This window comes from Platichthys flesus, chromosome 16, assembly GCF_949316205.1.
Source record: "Platichthys flesus chromosome 16, fPlaFle2.1, whole genome shotgun sequence".
NCBI lineage: Eukaryota > Metazoa > Chordata > Actinopteri > Pleuronectiformes > Pleuronectidae > Platichthys > Platichthys flesus.
The window spans coordinates 12140330-12164726 of NC_084960.1; the positions used below are offsets into that span (position 1 = coordinate 12140330).

Here is a 24397-nt window from a genome sequence, read left to right on the forward strand (position 1 = left end):
TGATTTCACTATGGTTACTGGAGAGGACCATCGCAGACCCTGTCAAGGTTATCACAGAATTCATTAACACACACACTCTATCCAATCCTGCAGACACAGTGTCAACTAAAGTGTTAGATGGGTGTTTCTGTACAACCCCCGTTCAACAGAGAAAATGTGCTCTACGAGAGTCTCTTTAGTTTAATGTCTTTTAGTTTGTTTCAAGCAATTTGTTATTCACCTTTCTACAATAAATGGTCAAAGGGACCAACTGGACTCACCTCTACTCCTCATCTTTTATACACGCGTCAATCAAAACCGAGCTCAGCCACCAGTAGTAGTAGTTAAGTAGAAATTGCTGCTACAATAATTACTATATGATGTTAATTACTATTACACATTGGAAAGAATGTATATGTTCATGATAAATGTATTATATCTGTTATCATATCTATTATATCTAGGTATAAGTTTATTACTCAGTAAATACATTTTATTAATTTGTTTATATTTAATTTTTCATTTATTAGAAGCTACCCTGCTTTATTTATTGACACTGATGTAACTGTTGACAACCCGAGGTTCACACCAGTTTCTTTTAGCAGGGGCATTATAGTGACTTCACATTTGGTTGTAGCATCGTTAAGATGGAAGCGATCTGATGATTGTCTGCCGATGTCGGATGTTACATGTGACATAAACAGCAGAGATTCTTCATAATGGTAAAGATGGTGGTCACCAGAATTTGGGGTTAAATATTGAAATCAGAAAAATCATTCTATTGTGATTGTGCCAAAATGAAGCCTGTTGTGTTGAGATTGATTTTGCCTGTATATTTGTTTCTTTCTGCCAGACGTGTTCAGTGGAAGTGAAGCCATGTTGTTCTGGGCAGTAATCTCTCAGGGATCTGCTCTGTTATGCTGCAAATGCATGTTAATGGCAAGTCTTTTTCCCGCAGCAAAAAAACACAACAACAACACAAGGCCACAATGTACATAAATATGCAGAAGTATGTTTGCATTGAGATATTGTAGATAGATAGATAGATAGATAGATAGATAGATAGATAGATAGATAGATAGATAGATAGATAGACAGATCAGAAGTCAATGGCTTATATATATATATGCATATATATATATATGCATGTGCCTAGTGTTCAAGTGTCACATTTATGTAAGAAATTCACAGCAAAAAAAAATGTATTTGGTCATTGAAGTGCATATTACATTGTGTTCCAAATAATTACTTTATGAATATCTATTGGAATAGTTGTACACGTTAAAATGTAAAGGCTATAACAGGTGAGAACTTTACATGGTGAAACAGAACAAACAGAGACATGTTATGTATACTGTCGATACAAAGGGTGCAGTAAACACATTGGAGGTCAATCAGTCTGAGCAAAAGGAGGAAATTGCATCTTACACAATCGGAACAAAATGAGACGAAGAGAAGATGTTTTTGTTTTATTTTTACAGCTCTGAGGTAGGACACAAGCATATACAGAGAGAGAGAGAGAGAGAGAGAGAGAGAGAGAGAGAGAGAGAGAGAGAGAGAGTGTAAACAATGTGATTTCACAGCTTTTAAATACATTAAATACACACGTTTTAAAATACACACCTCTTTAATGCACCAGTGAACTCATTGATAGACATGTTTATTTAAATATATAATAATTTACTTTGAAGAGGAACATGCCATGAATGCAGTCATTGCAAAATGCAAGTTAAGCAAGGAAATCCCTCAGTTCTCAAGTAGGGTCTGAAAACTACTTGAGTTTTCCACCAATAACTTTGAATTCATATTATTTATCAAATATATAAACCTTTCTTTGTATCTTTTTTTTAACCAATCGCATCCCTTTTGACACTTGATTCTTTACAGAACAGAATGTATTGATAACAAACTCAGACATTTTATATATGCTAGAATATATTTAAAATGTTATCTTATATGATGTCTGTAAACCAGATATAAGTTAAAACATACATAATTCAAAGATACGAGTAATATCTGGACAAGGCCGAGCAGCATCTGCATGCACGATGTGAAACAGAAACACTTAATAAAATCCTGCTCCACGTAAAGAGAACAAATATACAACTTCAGTAACAGAGAAGGTTAGAGATGTCGAAATTTCAGTTGCAGCAGATCATGAAAGTGAACATGTTGTCGGAGATAGCGCAGTGTGGAGGTGACGCCCCCCGCCCCCCCCCCCCCCCAAACCTGCATCACACCCTCGCCAGTGTCAAACCAACAGCGGATGGTGCTGATTGGATGGAGTTCCCTGCACATTTACCAACCTCTCGCTAAGTGAAGGTGGAAAACACTATGAGATACATTTTGTGTTGCTCTGAACAAGAGCTGTAAATAAAAACCAGAGTGCAAATCATGGTTAAGGCAAATGGTTGACGGATGAAATACTGAGTAACTTTCCCTCTTAGTAAAAAAACATGGACTGTAGAGAAAGATGGACGACATGACAGCCGCCCAAAAGTTAAGCCAAATCATCTGGTGGCCCCCTGGTGGCTGGCTTCAGTATAGATCATAAACCTTGCATGCCCATGTTAGCAGATGGGACATAGACCAAACTAAAAAGTCAAAGGTATGATAGATTAAGAGAATACAACAAATACGTTTTCCCCAGTTTCTGTCATTATAAGTATCACAAGATCTGATGTTTCTGTTCTGTTTGATTTTAATTATAAAATGCTTATTTACAGACTCGTCCATCTTTCTTTATGTCTTTGGTAAAAACGTTCTTTCTGATCTGTTCATGGTATTAAAGAATACAAATATGTGTGAAACTATGTTTGTGCCTGCATCCTTTGATTATCTGTTCCCCTGTTTGCCACCAAACTTCAGAATATTGTGGATTTTACACATTTCTCTGAAAATCTTAGCTACAATGTGATTGTTCTACAAAAGGCAATCTGTGCTGAGCCTGTAAGCGGAGATGAGTCACTCGTCAAGTCTGCCGCTGAAAGGGCAGATTCAGTGACACCGTGGCCTCCCTTGGCTCCGCGATCGGCCGGTTTATCATCTCACATTCATTCTGTCGTATGTTCTCCTCGTGCATCTGCGACACCTCCGTGGAGCCCGCCTCGAACCCGGGCACGGTGTTGGCCACGTGCACCACGTGGACCTTATTCCTCCCGTTTTTGCTGAGGATGCAGCTGAACACCTTCTTGAACCCTTTGCGAAAGTGCTTGGACACCAGAGCGTACACGATGGGGTTGACGCAGGAGTTGGCGTAGGCCATGCAGTGAGAGAGGAGCCTGAAGGCGTACGTGGTCTGATTGAAGGGGAAGTCCCCGTAGAGGTAGCACAGGATCACCACGTGGTACGGCAGCCAGCATATGCAGAAGAGCACGGTGACAATGATGATCATTTTGGTGACTTTGCGTTTGGCCCTCTTGGACTCGGACATGCCGTCCAGAGGGTCGACGGCCGTCCACAGGTACTTGATGGTCCGGGTGTACGAGAGGCTCACGATGAGCACGGGGATGACGTAGCCAACCAGGAAGGTGCACGTGTCCAGCACCTTGCGGTTCTGCTCCTCCCAGCCCGGGATGCACACGGTGCTGTTGGCGAAGTCGATCAGGTCGTAGTAGCTGAGGTACGGACCGGCAAAGACCAGCGAGAGACCCCAGATGATCACCATGGCAACCACCGCGTTACAAGGGGTTCGCAGTTCTCTGGAGCGGAGTGGGTAGCGAATGGCCAGGTACCTATAGTGGGAAAATTAAACAGAGGTGAGATCCACCACTTGAGTTCTGGTAAATAAGGGATATGTTGAGCCAGTGCTGTGCTGTTTGCTAACTTCGGGCTAATAGGGTGTATTTATTCTAATTCCAAGATAAATAAATATTTTACATGTGATTGTGAATAAAGAAACACAACATATAACAATATGGCCCAGCTAGTGATATAATTTAATACGCTGCAGAATTCCGCTTTAATTAAAGTTTCCATCAATTGTAATTCCTGACTTTGTGGCCTCAGCTGTGAAACTTTATATAAAGTTGGTAAAAAAAGACATAGTGTTCTAGGGAGGACATATTTGTTTGATGTTGTTGTTTTTGTTTCTTTATTTTTAACATCAGTTTTCATATTGGCTTTTCTGTGAACATACAAGACAAGCCAGTGAAGTTTCAATCTCCTGAGGACATCTCTTGGAGTACAGGGGGCTCTCCTGAGGACCTTTCATGACTCTGCTGGGGCAGCAGCATCTCCGCAGCGAACAGGAAGAGATTTATAGACCAGCTCGGTCTAATCATGATGATATCGACCCAGCGGAGGAGGTGGGAGAGAGGAGAGTGAGAGTTGAGCTATCAACTCTGATGGGAAACCAGTCCCGCTCCCTGCAGCGGACACCATCGCAGACTGATTGACCTGAAGATTGTGAAGAGGAGGTTTCTCAGGTCGCTCCTTCCTGCTGCTGCCAGACTTTACAACCAGTTCCTCTACCAGTTGACCCCAGGCACCACAGTACTGATAAACAACTGCAGTGATATCTCATGCGCAATTCTTCCACTGATATCTTTGCAATCGCAATATCATTCCAAGTGCCCTCCTTTGCCTATTATTATTGTGATCATTATTTTTATTGTTCCTTTTGTTTATATTTTACCAGACAGTACAACGGCCATATTGAAGAAAACATTTTGAATTTGAGAATAATGTCCTACACAAGTCACTGGCAGTCGACTACTACCAGATGTTTCCGCCACAAAAAAAGGCAATTTTCACAATCTTTAAGAGTCCTGATACTTATGGTGATGAAGTTCTGAATCTTACTTATGTACTAAAAATATATTTTAAAGAGATGCTCCACGTTCCTTGTTTTAAAACAGACGACATTGAGCCCAAATGTTGACTTTAGCGTCATCATATTAGGAGTTGATTCCCTAAATAATACAGCTTTCTTCTTGTAATATTACAACTTCTTCTCTTAATATTTAGACATTATTTGGTAAAAAAAAAAAAAAAAAGCTCATGATATAATGCCTTTTTTTCCCTTCTTTGCACTTAAAATTACAACATGTATTTTTTCTCTAAATATACAACTGTCTTCTAATATTCCGACTTCTTCCTCTTGAAATCTCTCCCTTTAAGTGACCCTAATATACTTATATACACTTTTAAACTTATGATATCGTTCCTATCCCCATAGATTGTCCTATTGGCTACATAATTTTAGCCTCTTAATTGAATAAACTAAACCAACTAAATCAATTTTCATGGTGTCTGCCTATTTAATTTGAGATTCATTCAATAAAACTTAGTGATTACTCCAGTTTAAAATCGTCACTACAAATCCAGCAAACATTTCCTATTGTGGTTTAAAGATGAAAACCAGGTTGTTCTGTTGATTTAAAGGTTCACATTGCATATTGCATACATTACACATAGTGAGCATAGAATGAAGGTAAAATAAATAGATTTTGGTTTCACCAGCAGTTTGACTGCATGAAATCAAAAGGCACTAAAGGACGCTGTCTCCTCCACATCCTTCTCATTGTAACAAGCAGCGCATGCAGCTCACACCGGAGCCTGTGTTGAATCATAATCATTCATGCTGCAGCAGTTGGTGGGCTTTAGTGAATGAAAACCACCTTTGGGAAATATGTCAAAATGACTGTAATATACACAGAGGGGGGCTTTTTCAGGCGTTTCAATAAGAACGGCCCTCGCATGCTTGGTAAAAACTCTGAATAGCATCTAACAAGACTGTGCCGCCGTGCGCTTTGCTTTTGCTGTCGCCGAGCAGGTGTGGGATAAAGGTGCAAATCCCAGCACGCACAGCACGCTCTCATGAGACCTGATGTTTTCTTCATGGCCCCATTCTGTCTGCTTTTCACATCTACACCTGCTGATTTGTTCACCTTTCCACATTCACAGCTTTCAACACTGATGGTTTACCAGCTAACACGCTCACATGGTCAAGGGGTATTTGTTCTGAGGTCCATTAAACCTCTGAACTCGGAATTACCGACCCCCGAGTTGGATGTTGCAACTGGAACGCCCCCTGAAGTCGGAATTTTCACTCCCAAGGGAGGGGGTACCTCACCGGCCCCAACTTCGAAATCCAAGATGGCCGCTATCAACAGTAGTGAAACCTGCAGTGCTGTTTATTGGCACTTATGCCATTAAATTTGTCGAACACATAGCACTGTTCAGTTACCATCTATGGACTTGTTACTATGGTGTTAAATGTATGAAATGCTGCGTAATGAGCTATTATGAACTGGTTTTGCCAACAATGGCCAGCTGGCTAACGCAAACATATCAGCAAATAATATCAACTCGGGTTATCCGGGCTGTTACATAATCCTGCAGGCTGAGCTCTGAAGGTGAAACGGAACGCGGCATTAAGCTGCTGCAAATCCGTGTTCTCCCAGTGTATCACCACTTCAGCTGGAAAATCTCCACCAGCAGAGCAAATATTCTCTCCGATCAGTGACAGCTCAGTGAAACGGGATCAGAGACTTTGCGTTCGAGATAAAAGGCAAAGGGAAAGAAAGAAGAGAAGAGGCAGATACTTTGAACCCACTCGTCACACATGGCAGCTCCGCGGCTTTGGGGGAACTGCGAGCACTCAGACATTGCTCTGTACGCCTGACTGGACATTGAAGGTTTACACGAAAACATGAGTTAATGGACGATCTGTTTCGCTTTCCATTTTTTAATTATGTTTCGCTGAATCTGAAACCAATTAGTCTGTAGGAGAGCAGACTGGGACATGTGTTGACTGAAAGGACTTATTTTTTTCGTCTCTATATATATTGTAACTGGAGCCTCAACACAAAACCTGCTTTCTTTGTTTTTGGCATTGATTAATTCTGCATAGTTTATGTCTTGTGTGTGTGTTTTTGTGCGACTACACATTAGTTACATGCACTCACTGGTTTTATATGTCTTTTTCAATGTGGAGGGCTCTGTAACAAAACAACACTGCTTCAGGGTTGCACACGCAACATATTATTTGCAATTAAAGGAGTATGTGTGTGTGTGTGTGTTTGAGTTTGCCATAGGGGTAGACCAAGTTTAAGGTTAGAGAGAGGTTAAGTCTCCAGGAAATTAATGTAAGTCAACGTAAAGTCCCCACGGTGACCTGTGTCCTGTGGCAGTGTGTGTGTGGGTATGTGTGAGTGTGTGTACGGGAACTTGTCTTCCTTATGGGGGACAAAATGTATACAATAAATCATAAACTTTCAGGTCATTTAATGTGAGGACATGTTTCAAGGTTTAGTTTGAGCAAGTAGTAATTAGGGTGTAAGCCTCCAGGAAATCAATGAAACGCCCCTTTGCGCCCTTGTTAAAATACATATTGAATTCCTCAGTGTAAACACAGCCGGAGTGAGCACAGGGCGTCTGCTGCAGAGGGCAGCTGCACTCCGACTCTGTCCATATTGACCGAGCTGATAATGTTGCCCAACAAATATATTGACGGCTAAGGGCTCTCAGGAAATAATTCAGCAGAGGATTAATGCATGATTCTCTCATAAGAAATTCAATTCCAGACTCAGCATCTCCTTGAGGCCTTTTAATAATTCTATTAGAAGTGCCTCTCTGAGCTATTACTGTTCTAGCTGTTCCCAGAGTTTTTCGTTTAATCTTCTGATGAGAGGAAAACATGCAGCTCCGAATTCATGTTATAACGCACAGAATCAAAGGAATCAAAGTGAAAGAAGTGGGGACAAACCAAACTTTCCTCATCGAACCTCACGCAAAACCATTGGATTATGCAGGAGCGTGTCCCTGTTTGCATTTGATGACCGAGCTGAGAACAGATCAATAAGAGTGGATTCTAATTCCTGTGAGAATATTTGCTGCTCTGCTTTCAGATCCAATGCTCGGCTCTTGGAGGCACATAGTAGAATAGATTAGAAAAAGCTTTTATTGAGATTGTATAAGAAAGCAGTTCAATGAGAGGGTCCCACTTAGTGACTTGATCATTTGCTAATTGTGAGCGACATTAATTTGTTTGAGTGTATTGAGGTTTACAATAGGTCTCATACCTTTTGAGAATATCTGCCTGGTTCCTTAATGGCTCAGGGAAGTGACACCGGTCAGGTGCAAACACACCTTTCAGAACGCCTCTCTCAGATCCGTATTAGAGCCTTTTACTGATAGTCACCCCTCAGCATCTTAATTAGTTTCTGAATAAACCTGGACGACAGATGCATTAAGATTTTTTAAGATTTCAGAGATGAGACAATATTTTGTGCAAAGTAAGTCCATGCTTCAGAGGTTGAAAGACATACAAATAAAAACATTGTGAGGGTGAAGAGGAGACTGAGACATAAGCAGTAAAGCTGACAACTCCAGCTATTATTCTGAAGGAATTAATTAAAGCGCATTTAGTGATTCATTTCCATGAATATTAATTCAGTGTTAAGAATGAATTAATTAAAGGGAATCATATATTGATTGATCAAAACAGACGTATACTAGCGACGATTTGAGACCAGATAATTCCTCCTCACATTGATCCCTATGCGCATAATAACAAATGCAAAGAGATAATTTAATAATCCAAATAATATTAATTATTTTTATTACTAATCATAATCAAAGTCTCTTATTGAGCAAAAACACTCTGAGGTTCCACCTTCTCAAATGTGAATGATCGGAGATATCATGTCCCTGGGTAACAATCCATCCATCCATCCATCCATCCATCCATCCATCCATCCATCCATCCATCCATCCATCCATCCATCTATCTATCTCTCTATCTATCCATCCATCCATCCATCCATCCTTCCATCCATCCATCAGTCCATCTATCCATCCATTTATCCATCCATTCATCAATTCATCCATCCTTGAAATAATAGAAATAATTATAATATGTGTCATGTTTGGCTGCAGCCCTTGTTGTATTAACCTTGCAGCAGGGGAGCAGAGAGCCTTGTGGGAAATTTGGCTCTAATGAAAAAAAGCTGCAGGATCTATAAAGTCCATTATCTCCACTGCTCCCTCATTTACATGTTGGACTTGAGTATGCATGCTAATTGGTGTGCATTGTCTGTTTAAAACTAACATAAACAACACTGGCTATTATGTCCATTGTTCAAGCTAACATGTATGCACAGTCCTTTTCTCAAGGCTTTTTGCTGTGGTTGTTATTTGGGTCACAAACCTGTCCACAGAGACGGCGGCGAGCGTGAAGCTGCTGGCGTACATGGTGAGGTTGATGAAGAAGTGCACCACCTTGCACATGAAGGAGCCGAACACCCAGCCCTCCAGGGAGTAGATGGTGGCTTGGAAAGGGACGCAGAAGATGATGAAGAAGAAGTCGGCCACGCTCAGGTTGAGGATGAAGAGGTTGGTGGTGTTGTAGCCGACCTGGCCGCTCCGCAGCAGCACGGCCAGCACCAGGCTGTTGCCGACGGTGCCCAGCAGGAAGATGAGGGAGAAGACCACCGACACGATCACGCTGGTGGCGTTCAGCTGGTAGGTCTCGGACACGTTCGCCTGCCCCCCCGGCTTGCTGAAATCCTCGAAATCAGACATTTTTGCTAGTCTGAAACGGGAGAAGAGAGAGGGCACGCGAGTCAAGGAGAATTTAAATCACTATCCTGGAGGTTTAAGATGTTGTCAGGATGGAAACCTACAATCAGGGTGCATGGTTTGTATCGAAAGGATAACTTTTCAAATTAGGCAAAGGAGTTGACAATGGTTTTATCAGCTGCATGCCTGGAATATCTTTCATGTTTAAAAACAAGGAAAGTTGCAAAGCAGGAGATCCTGAGATCCAATAAATTGTGTTTCCTAAGAGCCTTCATCTTTTCACAATCCCCGAGCAGAAGCCCATCTCTGCAGTCGGACCTCTGCTTTCGCTCGAGGACATTAGATGAGTGCCTATAGGGTGAGCTTGGTCTGACAATTACCATTTTTCTATTACAGCTTCTGACGCCTCATTGTTTTACTGACAAATGTTTCCAATGACGTCAGTGTGCGCTCACAGGCTTTCTGGGGATGTGTCAAACCGTCATTTCGCTGAATGGTGAGTGGTGCAAAATTGGGGCTTGAAAGTAAAGAGCTGCTCTGGATGGTGATGATGATAGATAAAACACACACACACACACACACACACACACACACACACACACACACACACACACACTCACACATTCACACACCCCTCACACAAGACAATGTGTCCAACCACTTGATTAAATCCCATCTAATCCATTAGAGTTCAATCTGAATCCTGGATCAATCTGTGGCAAAGTGGTCCAATCATGTGTTTTTTGGTTATTTTCCTTGTCGGGACTTGATGTTACTGTCAGGGCTTTGGTTGGTTTCCAGGAAATTTAACCATGTCATCATTTAGGAAACCATTTAGTAAGATAAAAAAGTAGAATGGTAAAACGCACACCTTCTCCAAGGCCCAACAGTCTCTTATTCAATTAGAGCTGCAACAAATTTCACACACTCGTCAGCTCCCTAAATGTGTCTCGAGATCCATGAATAATCCCTTGGAATTAAAAAAACTGCTAAGGAAAGTGATTAAGAAATTCGGCTGACTTGTGGAAATCCGTTCTGTAGATTTTATGCAAGCTAGCTTACAAACCTACAAAATCAAACAACAAAAACAAAATGGACAAGGGCGGAAACATCCCCTCCTCGGCGGAAGCAAGACATTCTGAACCAGATTGCAAATTAAGAATAAAAATATCAACACTAGGCTTGAGGACCTGTTGTTTGTCGAGAGCAGGCTCCTCCACGGGGATGTCGAACTTACGGGAAGATTGATTCAGATTGCTTTTGTGTGATAATGAGCTGCTGCAGTGTATTTGGTTCAAGTGTGTTTTAATCAGCTCCTCAAGCCTCTTTCTGAAGAAAAACAGTAAAGGAACATTTCGGATCTCTAAAGACTTCAAAGCGACACTTTTATCTGTCAACAACTGACTTCTCCATATGGTGTCACAGAAGCAGACTGCTTTTAGAAAGGACACGTTGTTGTTTGGTTCCAGTGTCGAAACTGAATCCATGAAGGCGTTTTCACGTAAGAGTCGCGATCTCCAACGCACAAAATAATGCCAAGCAGCACTACGTCAACCACAATTTTCTGAGACGATTTTTTTTTTTTACACAAATCTGCAAGGTGAAGCAAGAATCAAGTTTTTAAATGCGTATTATTCCCCCTAAATCAACAATATTTGTATTTAACATAAAGGCCACGCTGTATGATTACTTAATGCCTCCTTTCAATGACAGTACGCACACGATGCTTGTCAAATTCATGAATTTTAAGCAGCGAGAAGCTCAGCAAAGCAACTTCTAAATAAATGGAAGAGATTTTACTTTGACATCTGCCCCCACAGAAATGAAGAATAATTCAATCGCAGAGATGCTTGTCCTTAAAAGACAAAGAGAAATCAGAGGGTGTGCAGATGCTATAGAGGATAAATACAGATTTACTGTTACATCATTCCTCAGATCTCAGCAAGGATCCATCCCTCCAAATTAATTATTTAAACAGTATCAAACTTTAAACATTAACTCTGCTGCCAGCCTCTGCATAAGAAGAATCGTGACTCAGGGCCAATATTGAAAGGGCCACAGTGAATGAAAGACACTCCAAAGTGAAGATCAGAGAAGAGGGACTCTCTGAGGCAGAGTTACAGCTGGTTGCTGCTGCAGAGGAATTTCCCTTTCTGCTTTGTTGCCATAACTGATTTCAGCAGCAGCGTCTGATTGTCCTCCTCAATGCAGATCAGGGATGAATTTCAGGACTGAGCAATCTCTGACTGCAGTGGGACATGGAGGCTGTGAGACTCCAGCCTGTGCAGAACATGTGTCGGGGTCTTCAAGGGGGATCAGAGTAAACAGGGAAGGACCCGGGGGGAGCTTTATTAGCTGGTCATGGAGTGTGAGATCTGACAGGTTGAGGGATTTTTTTCAGACTTTGGCTGGAGTAGCTGGTTTGGATGTGAGCGGATAATTGGATCTTTTTTTGTGGGAAACAGAAGAAACAACAGTGCCAGAGATGAAGAGGAGGATGAGGGGGAGGAGGAGGGTGGGAGATCTGTGAGAAAACGTCTTCATTTTTGACAGGAGAGGCTTCGGCATTAATACCGATGAGTTGCAGCCACAGATATAAGGCGACACACTGCATCGCCACATTCAGCATCAGAATCCATACGCCACACAGCTACAGTGAAATACAGGATAACTTATTTTGATGATTTCCCTGGATGCATATGAAACACTTTACATGTCAGACAAACAATACAATGCTATGTCTGTGTCCTGTAATAAATAAAAGAAAACAGCGACAATGTGCAGCACAAATCTGAATTGCAAATGTTCCAGAAGCCCTCAGATGTTCTCTATCCTGCAGAGGCAGCTGGATGAGGATCAGCATGCAGATCAGGTAGGTGAGAAACCTACCGGGCCGGTGATGATGGGCGGACGGCATCCACAACGCTCTGCACGGATCAGGAACGACACTCCCAGTGTGTTGAGATGCACATACTCCCACACCGAAGCCTCAGAGAGCCCTGTGCGCTGTCTGCCTCTGTTGCTGACTCTCGCTCATCCTCCTCCAGCCCCTCTCCCTCCTATTGAGGACTCCTCCTCCTCCTCCTCCTCCTCCTGCAAATTCACTTTAATTCTCACACTTCACTGCAGAATAAGAAAAGAGGCTTGCACAGTGCAGGTATGGAGGGAAGCGGCAGCAATCTATTCACAGTCGGCTGCACAATCAGGGGGTTCACTGACAAATAACCTTTGAGCGGCATTGATTTCTACGAAGAGAATGCAAACGCACTCAAATCAGACGGTCCACACAAGAGGCTGTGCATGCATGTGTCTGCATGAATCTTTAATATGGCCTGTTGAGTAGCCAGTGAAGCCATCGCCTGCAAACTCAATTTGGCAAATCAATTCAGGATGCCCTGCCTGCACAGGCAAAGAAACATTATTGTAATATTGCCTGTGTGCATATTGTTAGAGCGTTAATTGGAAGGTAATGTTAGTGTCAGGTTTTATACATTTTAAAGAGGCAGGTGACATCACCGTGGATCCAAGCTCAGTCAAAGGAAATCAAACAACAGATCTCCACTTATCCACCGTTACTTTTGATTTAAAACTTTGTGTTATTCATGTTCTTGTGTTCAATTTTGTGTTTGACGCAGTGTTTCTTTCTCTCTGCACAAAGTATAAATAGTTGCATCACCAAACTGCACATGGACTGATCCACAGGTCTCAGTGGCCTGGGAGGGTTTGGATGACCTGACAATGACTGAGCTGTTAAGGCGTAATGCAAAAGTACACCTCATCATGAAATGCACGGAGGACGGATTTGGAACAATGTTGATTGCATGTTTGTGTCAGAAATTCCATTATGACGAACAAAAATATTTCTTGTACAAAACTATTCTATTCAAACTATTGTAGTAGACCTGTGGCAGATAGGCTGAGCAAGTGCTCAAAACGAATACGTGGTCTGCCATCGCACAACAGATGATTCACTCACTCAACAGAAAACCTTTCTTTTGTTCCCATTCTTTCTCTTGCTTCTTTTGTTATCGAATAAAGCATCTTCTGAAAAGAGACTTAATTGTAAACTATTGACATATTTTCAGAGCTCATCTCGTCTGCTCTCTTGTGTTATTACCGTGTTGCTTTTAATATCAGATCAGAGGTGAAGTTAAAGGGAACAGAATCAGTAAAGGGTCAAGTCGACTTCACGTTATTAGAGTCAGAATCGGGTTTTTAACGTGAAGCAGGTTTACACATACAAGGTACTTGCTGTGGTGTATTTATCCAAGTTGAAATATTTAAAATAGAAAAATAGAAAACAAAATGAAATATAAAATATACTATAATCAGGGGAGCATCAGGGGAGGAATTGTGCAACATGTTGTCCGTACAAAATAGTACTTACAAACACACTGAGGCGGCATCCTGGGGACTTCTCAGATGATTCAATATTAAACAAGCGGCAAGAATGACTCATGCTACTCAACAATATGTGACAGGACCATCGTCATCGATAGTGTTCAAAGTTATGATTCATCTCTTCATGATCACACACCGAATATAAAGATGGACGACACGACTGATCCCCAAAAGTGAAGCAGTCGCCCCCTGATGGCCGGCTGTGGTACAGGGTCGTAAACCTAGCCTCGACCATGTCAATTCATGAGACATAGAGCAAACTAAAACGTCAAAGTACACACCAATATATGTATTTTCACAAAATTGACATGTGATTGATAAACCATGTGTATTGGTGGGACCTCAATACTGCGGCTCCAACCCCTGATCGCTACTTCACTGACATCACAGGAAAGATGGCTCCATAAATAATTGTTGTTTCCGAAGTGGATTTCTGCTTTGGCTCAAGATGGCGACGTTCGTATCCAGGATATGTTTTGGCCTCTTTTCTGTATAATGGGTGGAAGTGGAGACAGTTCATCAATATTCATAAACAGTCGGTGGTTTACTTAGTTTTAAGTGACTTTCAATCAGATTTGCGGTGAGATTGTAGTGTCCACACATCGATGTGAGCTCCTTGTGTTTTCTCCTGCTCTTATTAAGCCAGTCGCTGCCTCTCCTGCCACCCACCCATCCATCAAACTGCCAAGTGGGCTCACATCATCAACTGGTGGTTGCTCTAATGAAGGATCTATGTTCCCGAGTTAATGAACATCTGTTTTAAAAATGCTCCACGTAAACATGCCAGATTCTGGCAAGAATGCTAATTTACTTCTGTGCGCATGGATCTCTAATTAGAGACGAGAGCAATCTCATCCTGGAGAGGCCGGAACAACTCAACCACCCGCAGCTAGCTGAAGGACTGAGCTCCCTCTCTTTTTATTTACTCACTGGTTCCACTGTAAACTGGGACGAGAAGGTCTCCCTGCAGCAGCTGACTTGGCTCGGGAAACCGACTCCTGATTCCAGTAACATTCAGATTCAGCCTCACGACCGCCGATCTGACACCTTTCTGCCTCCTCCTGCTCCAAACATGTTGTCTGCCCGGCTGTCGGCTCTCATCCATCAGCAAATTCTGTGACACGGGCAAAACTGCAGGGACGGAACATCGTGTCCACACTGAGCCGCCGCCGGTAAAAAGAAAAACATGCTTTTTCACTCATGACTTCAAATCATCTCGATTTATACACTACTATGTTTGTTACTTATTATCGCACAAGTTTCTGTATATTTTCTCTTGAATGTATTTTATTGCTCAAACCCACAAATAAAAGCTGTAAGAGCCACTAAGCAAAGTGCATTTGTGTGTAACGAAATATTAATGGTGATTTGAGGTGTCAAGCATGTTCAAAAATGATTTTTTAGTTATTTTTATACAGTTAAAGTACATTTTTTATTGTGTATTTTCTGGTATATACTTATATTCTGCTTTATGGGCTATTTTGCGGCTTATTGCACGTGCGTAGTTATATATTATTGACCAGATGGACAACCTTAGTTTGTGAAGTCCGTGGAGCAGGTGGTTCGACACAATGTATTTGACCGTGTCACCGTGACACAATAAACGTGCAATGGGCAGTGTGACGATGGAGGTGTAACGGACATTTGGACTCCATGTGTCACCCAGTCGGTAATGGACAGAGCCCAGGTGTCTTTACAACCCGTCTGCTGGAACCGTGCAAATGAACCCTTTCAAAATGTTATCCGCCTCCGGTTGAAGTGTGTTTACATCGGGGTTCCACAACAAGACAAGGATTTCTGTTGGCCTCTACAAATATCTTTAACTTTTTTCATTTTGAGCTACTTTTCCTTACTGCATCAAGCCCCCCAAAAAAAGAGCAAAGTTAGCGGGTTCATTCCAGTAGAAATAAAAAAATCCATCTCTCCGCTGGAGTCCTTACGTAACAGCTCCCGCTCATTTAGGAGAGACAGAGAGAACAGAGGCAGACAACTCAGTTCTGGCCAATGATGGATTTCGGCCTCGGCGTGAACGGAACATTAACATTCAGAAATACCTCTGGGTGTTGTTTCATGTGGGGCGTTTCCATGGCAACAATGAACGAAAAAAAAAAAAAAAAGGATTGATTTCCTCCCCGGAACACAAGGACCGGTGTGACGGTTTACAAAAAGGTCTAGGATACAGGAACACTGGGCATTAGTGAATTATTAAAGGCCAGCTCGAGGCTGAGTGTATGAGGCAACATATTACTTCTGCTGAATTAAAACCTCACGCTTAAACACGGCCCCTGTTTGCCAGCTAAAGTAAATTGCTCTATTGCTCTAAAATTGAATTTGAGCTAGTGAAAACACTCATCAGGTGTCCTTCCTTTTTAGGTTTAGAAAAATGTAATGTTTTATTAATTGCGACTAATACGGATTTATTGTCCTCAGAGATGTTATTTTTGACATGTAGTGACACTGTTTCAGCTGAGTGAAGTGCAGCCAATGCTCGTGTAATGAAAGTGTGAGAAAAATACTAAGGGACTCATTAACCTCAAGATGGGATAGCTCTGAGCTCAAAGAAATGACGTTAATTAGACATGGTGCCGCCACCACCGGCCACTCCATCCGTGGCAATGTAACACCGGACCTTAATGCATTCAGCCCTCCACATACGTTGGAATTCATTATGGCTGATATATGAAATGTGTTGAAGGTCTTATTTTAGAGTTTGATTGTCATTTTTTTAATGAAAAATTCTACCAATCTCAATGAGTAACTTAATATTTCAGGGATATATTATATATATATAATAGGATAAGATGGCGAATATCCCTTGTACATTTGAAAGTCTTGTGTACAAATTTAATTACCAACTAGATGTCAGCAGGTGTTGGCGTCCACCAGCGGATGTTAGAGACATTACTTCATGTGTCCGCCTCAGCCTTATCAAGTGTTTTGGCCTTGTGATCAACGATACAGGCCGAGCTTGAGGCAAAAGGTAAATCTGACTAGTAAAGCCATGTGGCCCGCTCAGTAGATCAGACATCATTACCTCTATGCCTTTTTAAAGTAAACACTGTCCCATTTTAGAACACAGGACCAGAGAATATCCCTTGTACGTTCTGCTGCACTAATAAATGCCGACCACCAGTTGATGTTAGCAGACGTTTTTGACCACCAGGGGATGATATGTATCTTTAATTAAAAAATATGTTTATAATCGATACAAATTCAAATAATATAATCAGAAGAATTTCCAACACAAAGTGTCACTTATTGTAAGTCGCTTTGGATAAAAGCGTCAGCTAAATGAAATGTAATGTAATGTACTGTCACCACCACATTAACCCTAGGCCTGAACGCATGGCGTGTTGTCTACTTCGTAGTAATGACAGTCTCCTGGCAGGATGACTGTTGATGGAGCGAATGAGAGGACAAGGCTGCGGTATGCAGTGTTGCTCAAAGAACCAAGGAATCCACGGACAAGCCCTGCACCACATTATAAAAGAAACATCGGTAAAAGGCCGGAACACCCGACAACCCTAAGGTACACAACCGATGATTCCTTCCTGCCATCCACAGGAGGTCGCTAACAACAGCTGGTGATCCCCGATATCTGATCCCTTTAATCTGCTGGTGGGCGGCAGACCTTCAAACATACAAGAGATATATTCACCATCTTGTCCCGTGTTCCAAAATAAGGACCCCTGTAAGAGACTTACCACCCCCCCCCCCCCCCCTCACAAATAACATCATCGCCGCAGCATTCAAACAAACTATTCTGCAGAGACTACGTTGCAATAAAGGAGAAGTGTGCTAGCGCCGGGCTGATGGATCGATTGGCTCAGGCTTCAACAAGGCCCACAGATCTTTTAATTAAAAGTGCAGAAAACCACTGTTGAATTACACTCCTTTACAAAACCTAATCTCAAAACCTACCTACATTTTTTATTCCGTGCAATTGATTCTTTGTTTGGTAGTTTAAATGTAGCCCACTAGTTCGCTCCTCTGAAAATGAGATAGAAGCTAGATTTGGGGAGTTGTGAAGTAATTGGTAGGAAACTTTCTGCTGAAGAAACGTAGAATTATTTCTTTGGGCTATCCTAGTAAAATGTTGGATCATTCTAACCTTGTAGAAACACGAACACGTGCAATAGCAACTTATAGACTTGCTTTTCAAAGTCATCATTCAAAAAGATTAGAACCCACTGTTTTTTTTGACCAGTTTATTTTATAGATCTATCATATGAGATAATTAGATTTTCAATGCAACCAAATGATTTGAGGTAAATAAAGAACATTCCCTTCTCTGAGCTGAGAGAGACACAGTAATCATGATGCAACACACTGCAAGCCGAGGCAGTTTGTGTGTTCAGGATACATGGGAGTGAGTCAGCCACCTCAGCTCTCTGTCTTTACCACTGGGAGGAAGTAAGCTGACTGTGTATGTATCTCAATGGACGCCAGCAAAGATCGGAGTGGATCACATGTATAGATTTAAAACATCACCACCTAGAATTAAGATGTAGGAGCTTCCTGTCGAGCACAATGGAAGGCGTGATTCATAACATTATCCATTCAGAAACTGAACGGAGTGTGAAGCTGTCAAGGCTGCACTTTGCTGAATTATGACTCACTCCTTCTGAAAGAATAAGGTGATGCTTTGAAAGAAAAGAGTATATCAGAGGATTTTAATTTGTGTTGAACCGCAATGAGATCAAGGTTAGAACGCTGTTCAGGGCTGAGAATAGAAATATGAGGAGGGAAGGCAAGAAGCAGGTGAACCAGGTGAATCAAAGAGAGAGAAAGTAATGATTGACTAGAACCACAGATATCAGTCGGTCACAGGTACACACTGCACAGGTATTTGACGTTAGAGATCACAACCCATACACAAATTTACATTTGAGGACGAGAACTATTTTTTCCCCTTCAGCAATAAGGTTCAAATATTAAAAATACAAAAATTAAGACAACATTTGTGATTAGGAAGAATCATTTTAGCCATGGTAGCAGCATAGGTCCTCATTCACCCACTTTATTTATGAAGATTTTATGATGAAGATTCTGACATTCACCAATGTTTTGTTCTTACGTAAGACTCACTGACTTACACAGCTTTCACTGAATGTGTAATTGCATCCCAGGTTTAGTTGTTGTGTGTTTATTTGCATCCACTGCTAAAAAACAGTAAATAAAACAGCTTATTTTGCGGTTTGATTTCTTGACTTGCTAAACATTGGCCCTTTTATGGTTACAGCCTGGGTGTTGACCTGTGAATAACTGGCACATGCTTTCAATTAACCAAGACAGTGGGATATATAAACATCAACAAATCTGCAGTTTAAGAACACGTCATGAATCTTTCTTCTTAAGACAAAATTTGAGAAAAAGTCAAAAGAGAATATTGGTGAATGACGCCCTTTGGCTCTAAGAATGAAAATCTGTGGCTGTAGCTCTGCTGGTTGTTCCCAGATCTCAGTTGATGACCAGGCCTTTACTGTAAGAGCCCCCCCCCCCCCCCCCCCCCGTTGTGAGCTGATTATCTTCCTCTTGTTTTGAATCACTTTGTAACTTTGTTGATATGATTGCCTTTCATAATTATATCATCATTATTCCCCTATGGTGCGACCATCAGTTTGGTTCAGCAAACATAATCTACTTGGGTTGTATCGATTTCATTTATTAGTGTAATTTAAAATACTGTAAAAACCCGATTTAATTAACCTGGAAAACAAATATGACATTGACAATTTCTTGATGCCCCCTCGGAAATACAGCCATTCAATTTTCTTCCACGTTCCACCGCAGGTTTCTTTTGAGTGTGCTATTATCGTTATAATGGCAAAACAGAGTAGAATCCATGTATCCATCCACGACTGCGGGCATGGTCACACATACGCTAATGGGAGGCAGAAATCACAGGTCAGAGTTTAACAGGGCTGAATTCCACGCTAGGCCACTCAGCGATTTGCCTCGCCACAGCAAACCAATGTTTTATTCACCTCCTCGCTCGCTCGCACAGATTGCAGGTCGAAGGGGCGTCCCTGATACATTTGCCTGAATGTGAGCTGAACAAGCATTCACACCAACCGGCAATTTAGAGACGTCTTTAGCAAAACCGTGGTTTAGTCTCAGAGGTCTTGTCACAATAGTAAAATAAGGTTTGATTGCATATTGAAAATAACACATAGCGTTAAATTGTAATTTTCCGCCGCTTGTCGGTCCAGCTCCCTGCCACATAGATACAAGGTTGCCATAGAAACCCCTACAGTTGATGTTGCATACAAGGTTGTCATAGGAACCTACAGAAGATGTGGCTTTTGGTTAATGGCCTGTATTCATATGACATTTTTCTCGATGGGCCCTGTGCTGTCCCAAGGACACTTCAAACAGATGGGGAAAACTGGGATCGAACAGACATCGTTCTGGTCAGAGGACGAACGCTCTGCCCCCTCAGCCACAGCCGCCCCACTTGGTGCCATCCAGCTGGGTTATTTGTCAGTGAACAAGAGAAATGAAAAAAAAGAGTGCATGTCAATGATCGGAGCCTCCTTCAAAAAGTTTTTTGTGCAGCTTCTAAAAGCTTCTGAGCTTCACCCGTTCCACTTATTGGAAAGTGCTGGTTCACAGGCGGCGGATGATATCAACCCACACTGCGCTCGCAGCATCGAGCCGACCTCAGGCAAACAGTGGCTCCTCACATTATAGCCCCATGTGTGTAAGGGTCTCACGGATACCATCCATGGAGAACCCTTCAACAAATGACTGACTCTAATTGATGGACAGGAAAAGGAAGCAGTCACACACACACACACCATCTCAAACAGGCAGATGAGCACAGTGTGACTCATACTTAATTTATAATGATGGATGATTTGATGTCAACAAAGGGGAAAATGTTCCAGTTCTGCACATAAAAGCCTGAGCTTGAAAACCCTAAAACTCAAACCTCATCATTTATTTAAACAGAAAATCATGGAGGAATACAGCTTCTGTTGTCGTAAGAAATTATGTTTGTGTGTTTGATCACTGGAAAGTAAGAATCATAAATCTTCCTGTGAAACGATTACCTACGTTCACTCAGAGTGCAGTAAACCTGTATTGGTGATAAAGTTTAATAGAAAATTTGATGGTGTACATAAAATATTTAAGCCTGTCTAGGTTGGAGAAAACATCTTTGTAGAAAATATTGAAATTAGAGTTTGTTTGTTGGTTTATCCCATTTTCACCAAACCTGGTGGAAGGTGTGCGCCCTGAGCCAGAAAGGAATCCATTGAATTTTGGCAACGATGCCGATTAAGTGGTTCAAGAGGTAGAGTGGATCGTCCACTGACCAAAAAGACGGTGGTTCAATACCCGATTGCTCTAGTCTGCATTCTAAAGTGCTCTTGGGTAAGATACTGAATCTCAAATTGACCCTGACAGTTTGTGTGTGAAATAGTCGATGACACTAGAAAAAGTGTTGTATAAATACAGTTCATCTACCATCCAGGACCTTTTTGATATTGTAGCATGGGTCATTTTTCAAAATGTTCAAAATGTTTCAATGAATTATGCACAGATCTTGATTAAATAGAAAAATCCATCCACTCATTATGACTGTGTACATTTTGGGTGCAGATCCATAGTTTCAGATTTGAAATGATTCTTTTCCCAGCTGTTGCTACCTGAAGCATGTACAACAATGACTGCTTTATAAAATTGCGCTAAGTTAATTTCTCTCTAGCAGATACATGTAGTTGAGAGTTAAAATATATGTGACATTGGCATTCAAAGTCAATTATTTAGATCACTTCTTCTTTTAATATAAACATTTCTATTATAAGATCTTCACAGTCAGGGTGTTTGGCCTTGGCGGAGGAATCCAATTAACTGAGGGCCTCTTGAGTTGTATTGAATTTGACTTCATCATGAAGAAGCATCTGTTTGGTTCCTCATATGATCGCAACTGAACACTTGAGTTTCCGCAGATTTATACAACAACCAATCATTTTCCTTTTGCTTGATCGCGTTTGTGATGGTTTGCGGAAGACGCCCGCTCACAATCTATCTGACTGACAACCAGAGGGATGGTGCACAGTCGGCGAGAAGCTGCTTTTCAGACGATGACACAACAACCGGCTCCTGGGGGCAGTGACGTTTCTCATCGGGCCCACACACTGTGCTTTTGTCACCGAGATCTCTGTGTTGTCTGTCGTTTCACAGAAGCGTTGGACACTTCAGTTTTTTTTACTCTATTACACCTGAGATGAAACATCTGCTGTAGGGGGGTCTTAATACTCAGCTGCACCCACTGGGAATAAAAGGCGCACTTCACCCCTGGGAACCACTCTGTTGCTGCAGAAAATCCGATGTGATGAAACCACTTTGAGGCAGAAGAGTGTGTGTGTGTGTGTGTGGGGGGGGGGGGACATTAAATATATCATCGCACTGTAGATAACAGCTTTTAACAGCAATTAACTTCCTGTTTCTCTGCGGTGTACATGCACGACTTGCTAAAGAAAATGATCATCCCTGTCAATCAAACTTGACTGTGCTCCCGCCTGAACCTAAATGACCTGAACGGACTGATTCTCTCTCTAGGCTTGTTGAAGTGTGAATGAGAAGAGAAGTGAAGTGGAGGGGTAGGCAGCGCTCAGAAATCCATATCCTCAGACTAGTTAGATACCAGAACCGTTATATGACCCGACTGGTGGGGGGGGAAGGGAGAAATCAACACAGACAATTTTTAATATCACTTTAAATATACTTAAATATCCCTAAAACTAATCACCACTCTGGGTAGGTTGCAGAGTCAGTGACATATTTTTAAATTATTCTTCAAAAATATGTTTTAAAAAATTAGAAGCCTTTTATTAATACTAGTTCACCAGTCTTTGTTATTGTCTTTGTTTTAATACATTACTTTGAATGCTTCTGTATTATTCAATCCATTGATCTTAAGCGCCCTAGTCCTGAAATGCTTGAATCCTGTTTCGACCATATAAAGCCCGAAGTATTCTTCTCTCCACTATGCAGAAATTAAGCCTATTTATCCTGGACAGGGGATGGAGCCAATCACCAGTCAGTCTCAGCTGTAAAATGACAAATTAAAACCAAATTTACCAAAAAAATATTTGATGAGAACTAGTTCTACAATGATAGAAACTATCCACTAACATGGAGGGCGTGGGATTTAGGACTTCCTGGTGGTTCCTCCACCGCCTCCATTTTGGAGCAGGGATTTCTCCCCGCTGCTTGTCGCTGATAGCGCAGTAAAGTTTGTTGTTCCTGTTTGCAAATGACTAAACTAGGTCACTCTCCTGCGCCGCAGCCAGTGTAAAGGGAAGATAATGAGTAACAAACAGTGGCCGACTCAGCTGTTTGGGTTTAATGGGCCGTCTGGGCCGAACCAGCCACCAAAGGTACACGCAAATATGAGCTCACCAGTTACTCGCTCATTGTAAAGGGAAACAGTCAAATTGCCACTTAAAGGGATAGTTCAACCATAAATTAAAATGCACTCATTGTCTCGTCTCCACACGCGACTCCTCTGTCATCCTCCTCCAGAGCTGCGTTCACACGTGGCTCACAGAGGACATCCATGCTCAAAACATGGGTGTAAATTATGCCTTTTAAAGTCGAATCAGAATGTCGGGGCTTCCAGAAACATGGATGACACCACAGCAGCAGCACAGGGGTGAGTATGACGAGGGAATTTTCATTTTTAGGTGAACAATCCCTTTAATGAGTCTGTTTCACACTTTTTCTGGACGTCATATGAATTAACCTCTTTTTCATTTTAAATAAAAAAAAAAGAGCTAGGGTTAGGGTTAGGGTTAGGGTTAGTGGATGAGGAAAACGACAGCATCTCTGTACGGCTGTGTCTCTGCTGGTCTGCATCACACAGCGTTTCCATTAACAAGGGCACACTGGGGCCCCCTCTCCTGTTTCCCTGCTGTGCTGTGAAGTGACACTCGTCACACTCAGACAACCGTGTTTTCCTCCTCAGGATCCAAACTCAGAAATCTTCAGCTGAGAATCTTCACCTTTAACACTGACATCAACAATGTTGCGGTTTTAACAGAAATTCAGAATTATTTGATATGTGTACGCCTGCACTTGACATAACTGTATCAATACGATGCTCAGTGTCTTTAATAAGGAGAACATCTACGCATTTATTTTTTCACAGATGTACTGAAGAATTTCAGTGCTGCTATTGAAACGCTGCCAGTACACGGTCATGTCATGAAGATCCTGTGAAGACATTCAATGAATCATCATCTCAGGGCTGAGCAGTGTACTCCCCCACGCAGAGAATCAATGCCGTTTATTCAGAAACATCTTTCTCCTCCACACAAACAACAAATCGAAACCAATCCAATCCGTATGTCCCCGCCCTTCACCGATACTGACTCGAGTGGATGCTGTTGCTGTTAATGTGATGAGACTCAACAAGCCTCATCCCGACGAGGACCATAAAACCATACTGACAGTAAAGTTGAATTTATTTATTTATTAACAC

The 24397-nt window shown here is 41.7% G+C and overlaps 1 protein-coding gene across 1 annotated transcript; it reads right to left on the reverse strand.

Moving 5' to 3' along the window:
• Window positions 1–1454: 1454 nt before the first annotated feature.
• galr2b (galanin receptor 2b) lies at window positions 1455–12593 on the reverse strand. The gene is made up of 3 exons (XM_062407940.1): window positions 12394–12593; window positions 9134–9517; window positions 1455–3713 (listed from the first exon to the last, which is right to left on the reverse strand). The coding sequence occupies exons 2-3, from the start codon at window positions 9505–9507 to the stop codon at window positions 2951–2953; spliced, it is 1137 nt and encodes a 378-aa protein (XP_062263924.1). The 5' UTR covers window positions 9508–9517; window positions 12394–12593; the 3' UTR covers window positions 1455–2950.
• Between the last annotated feature and the right edge of the window lie 11804 nt (window positions 12594–24397).

Excerpts from the sequence above, each read along its gene's own strand:
- galr2b (XM_062407940.1), bottom strand. The coding sequence starts at position 9,507 with ATGTCTGATTTCGAGGATTTCAGCAAGCCGGGGGGGCAGGCGAACGTG. Across the intron at positions 3,714-9,133 it reads GCCGCCGTCTCTGTGGACAG|GTACCTGGCCATTCGCTACC; the intron begins GTTTGTGACCCA and ends TTCCCACTATAG.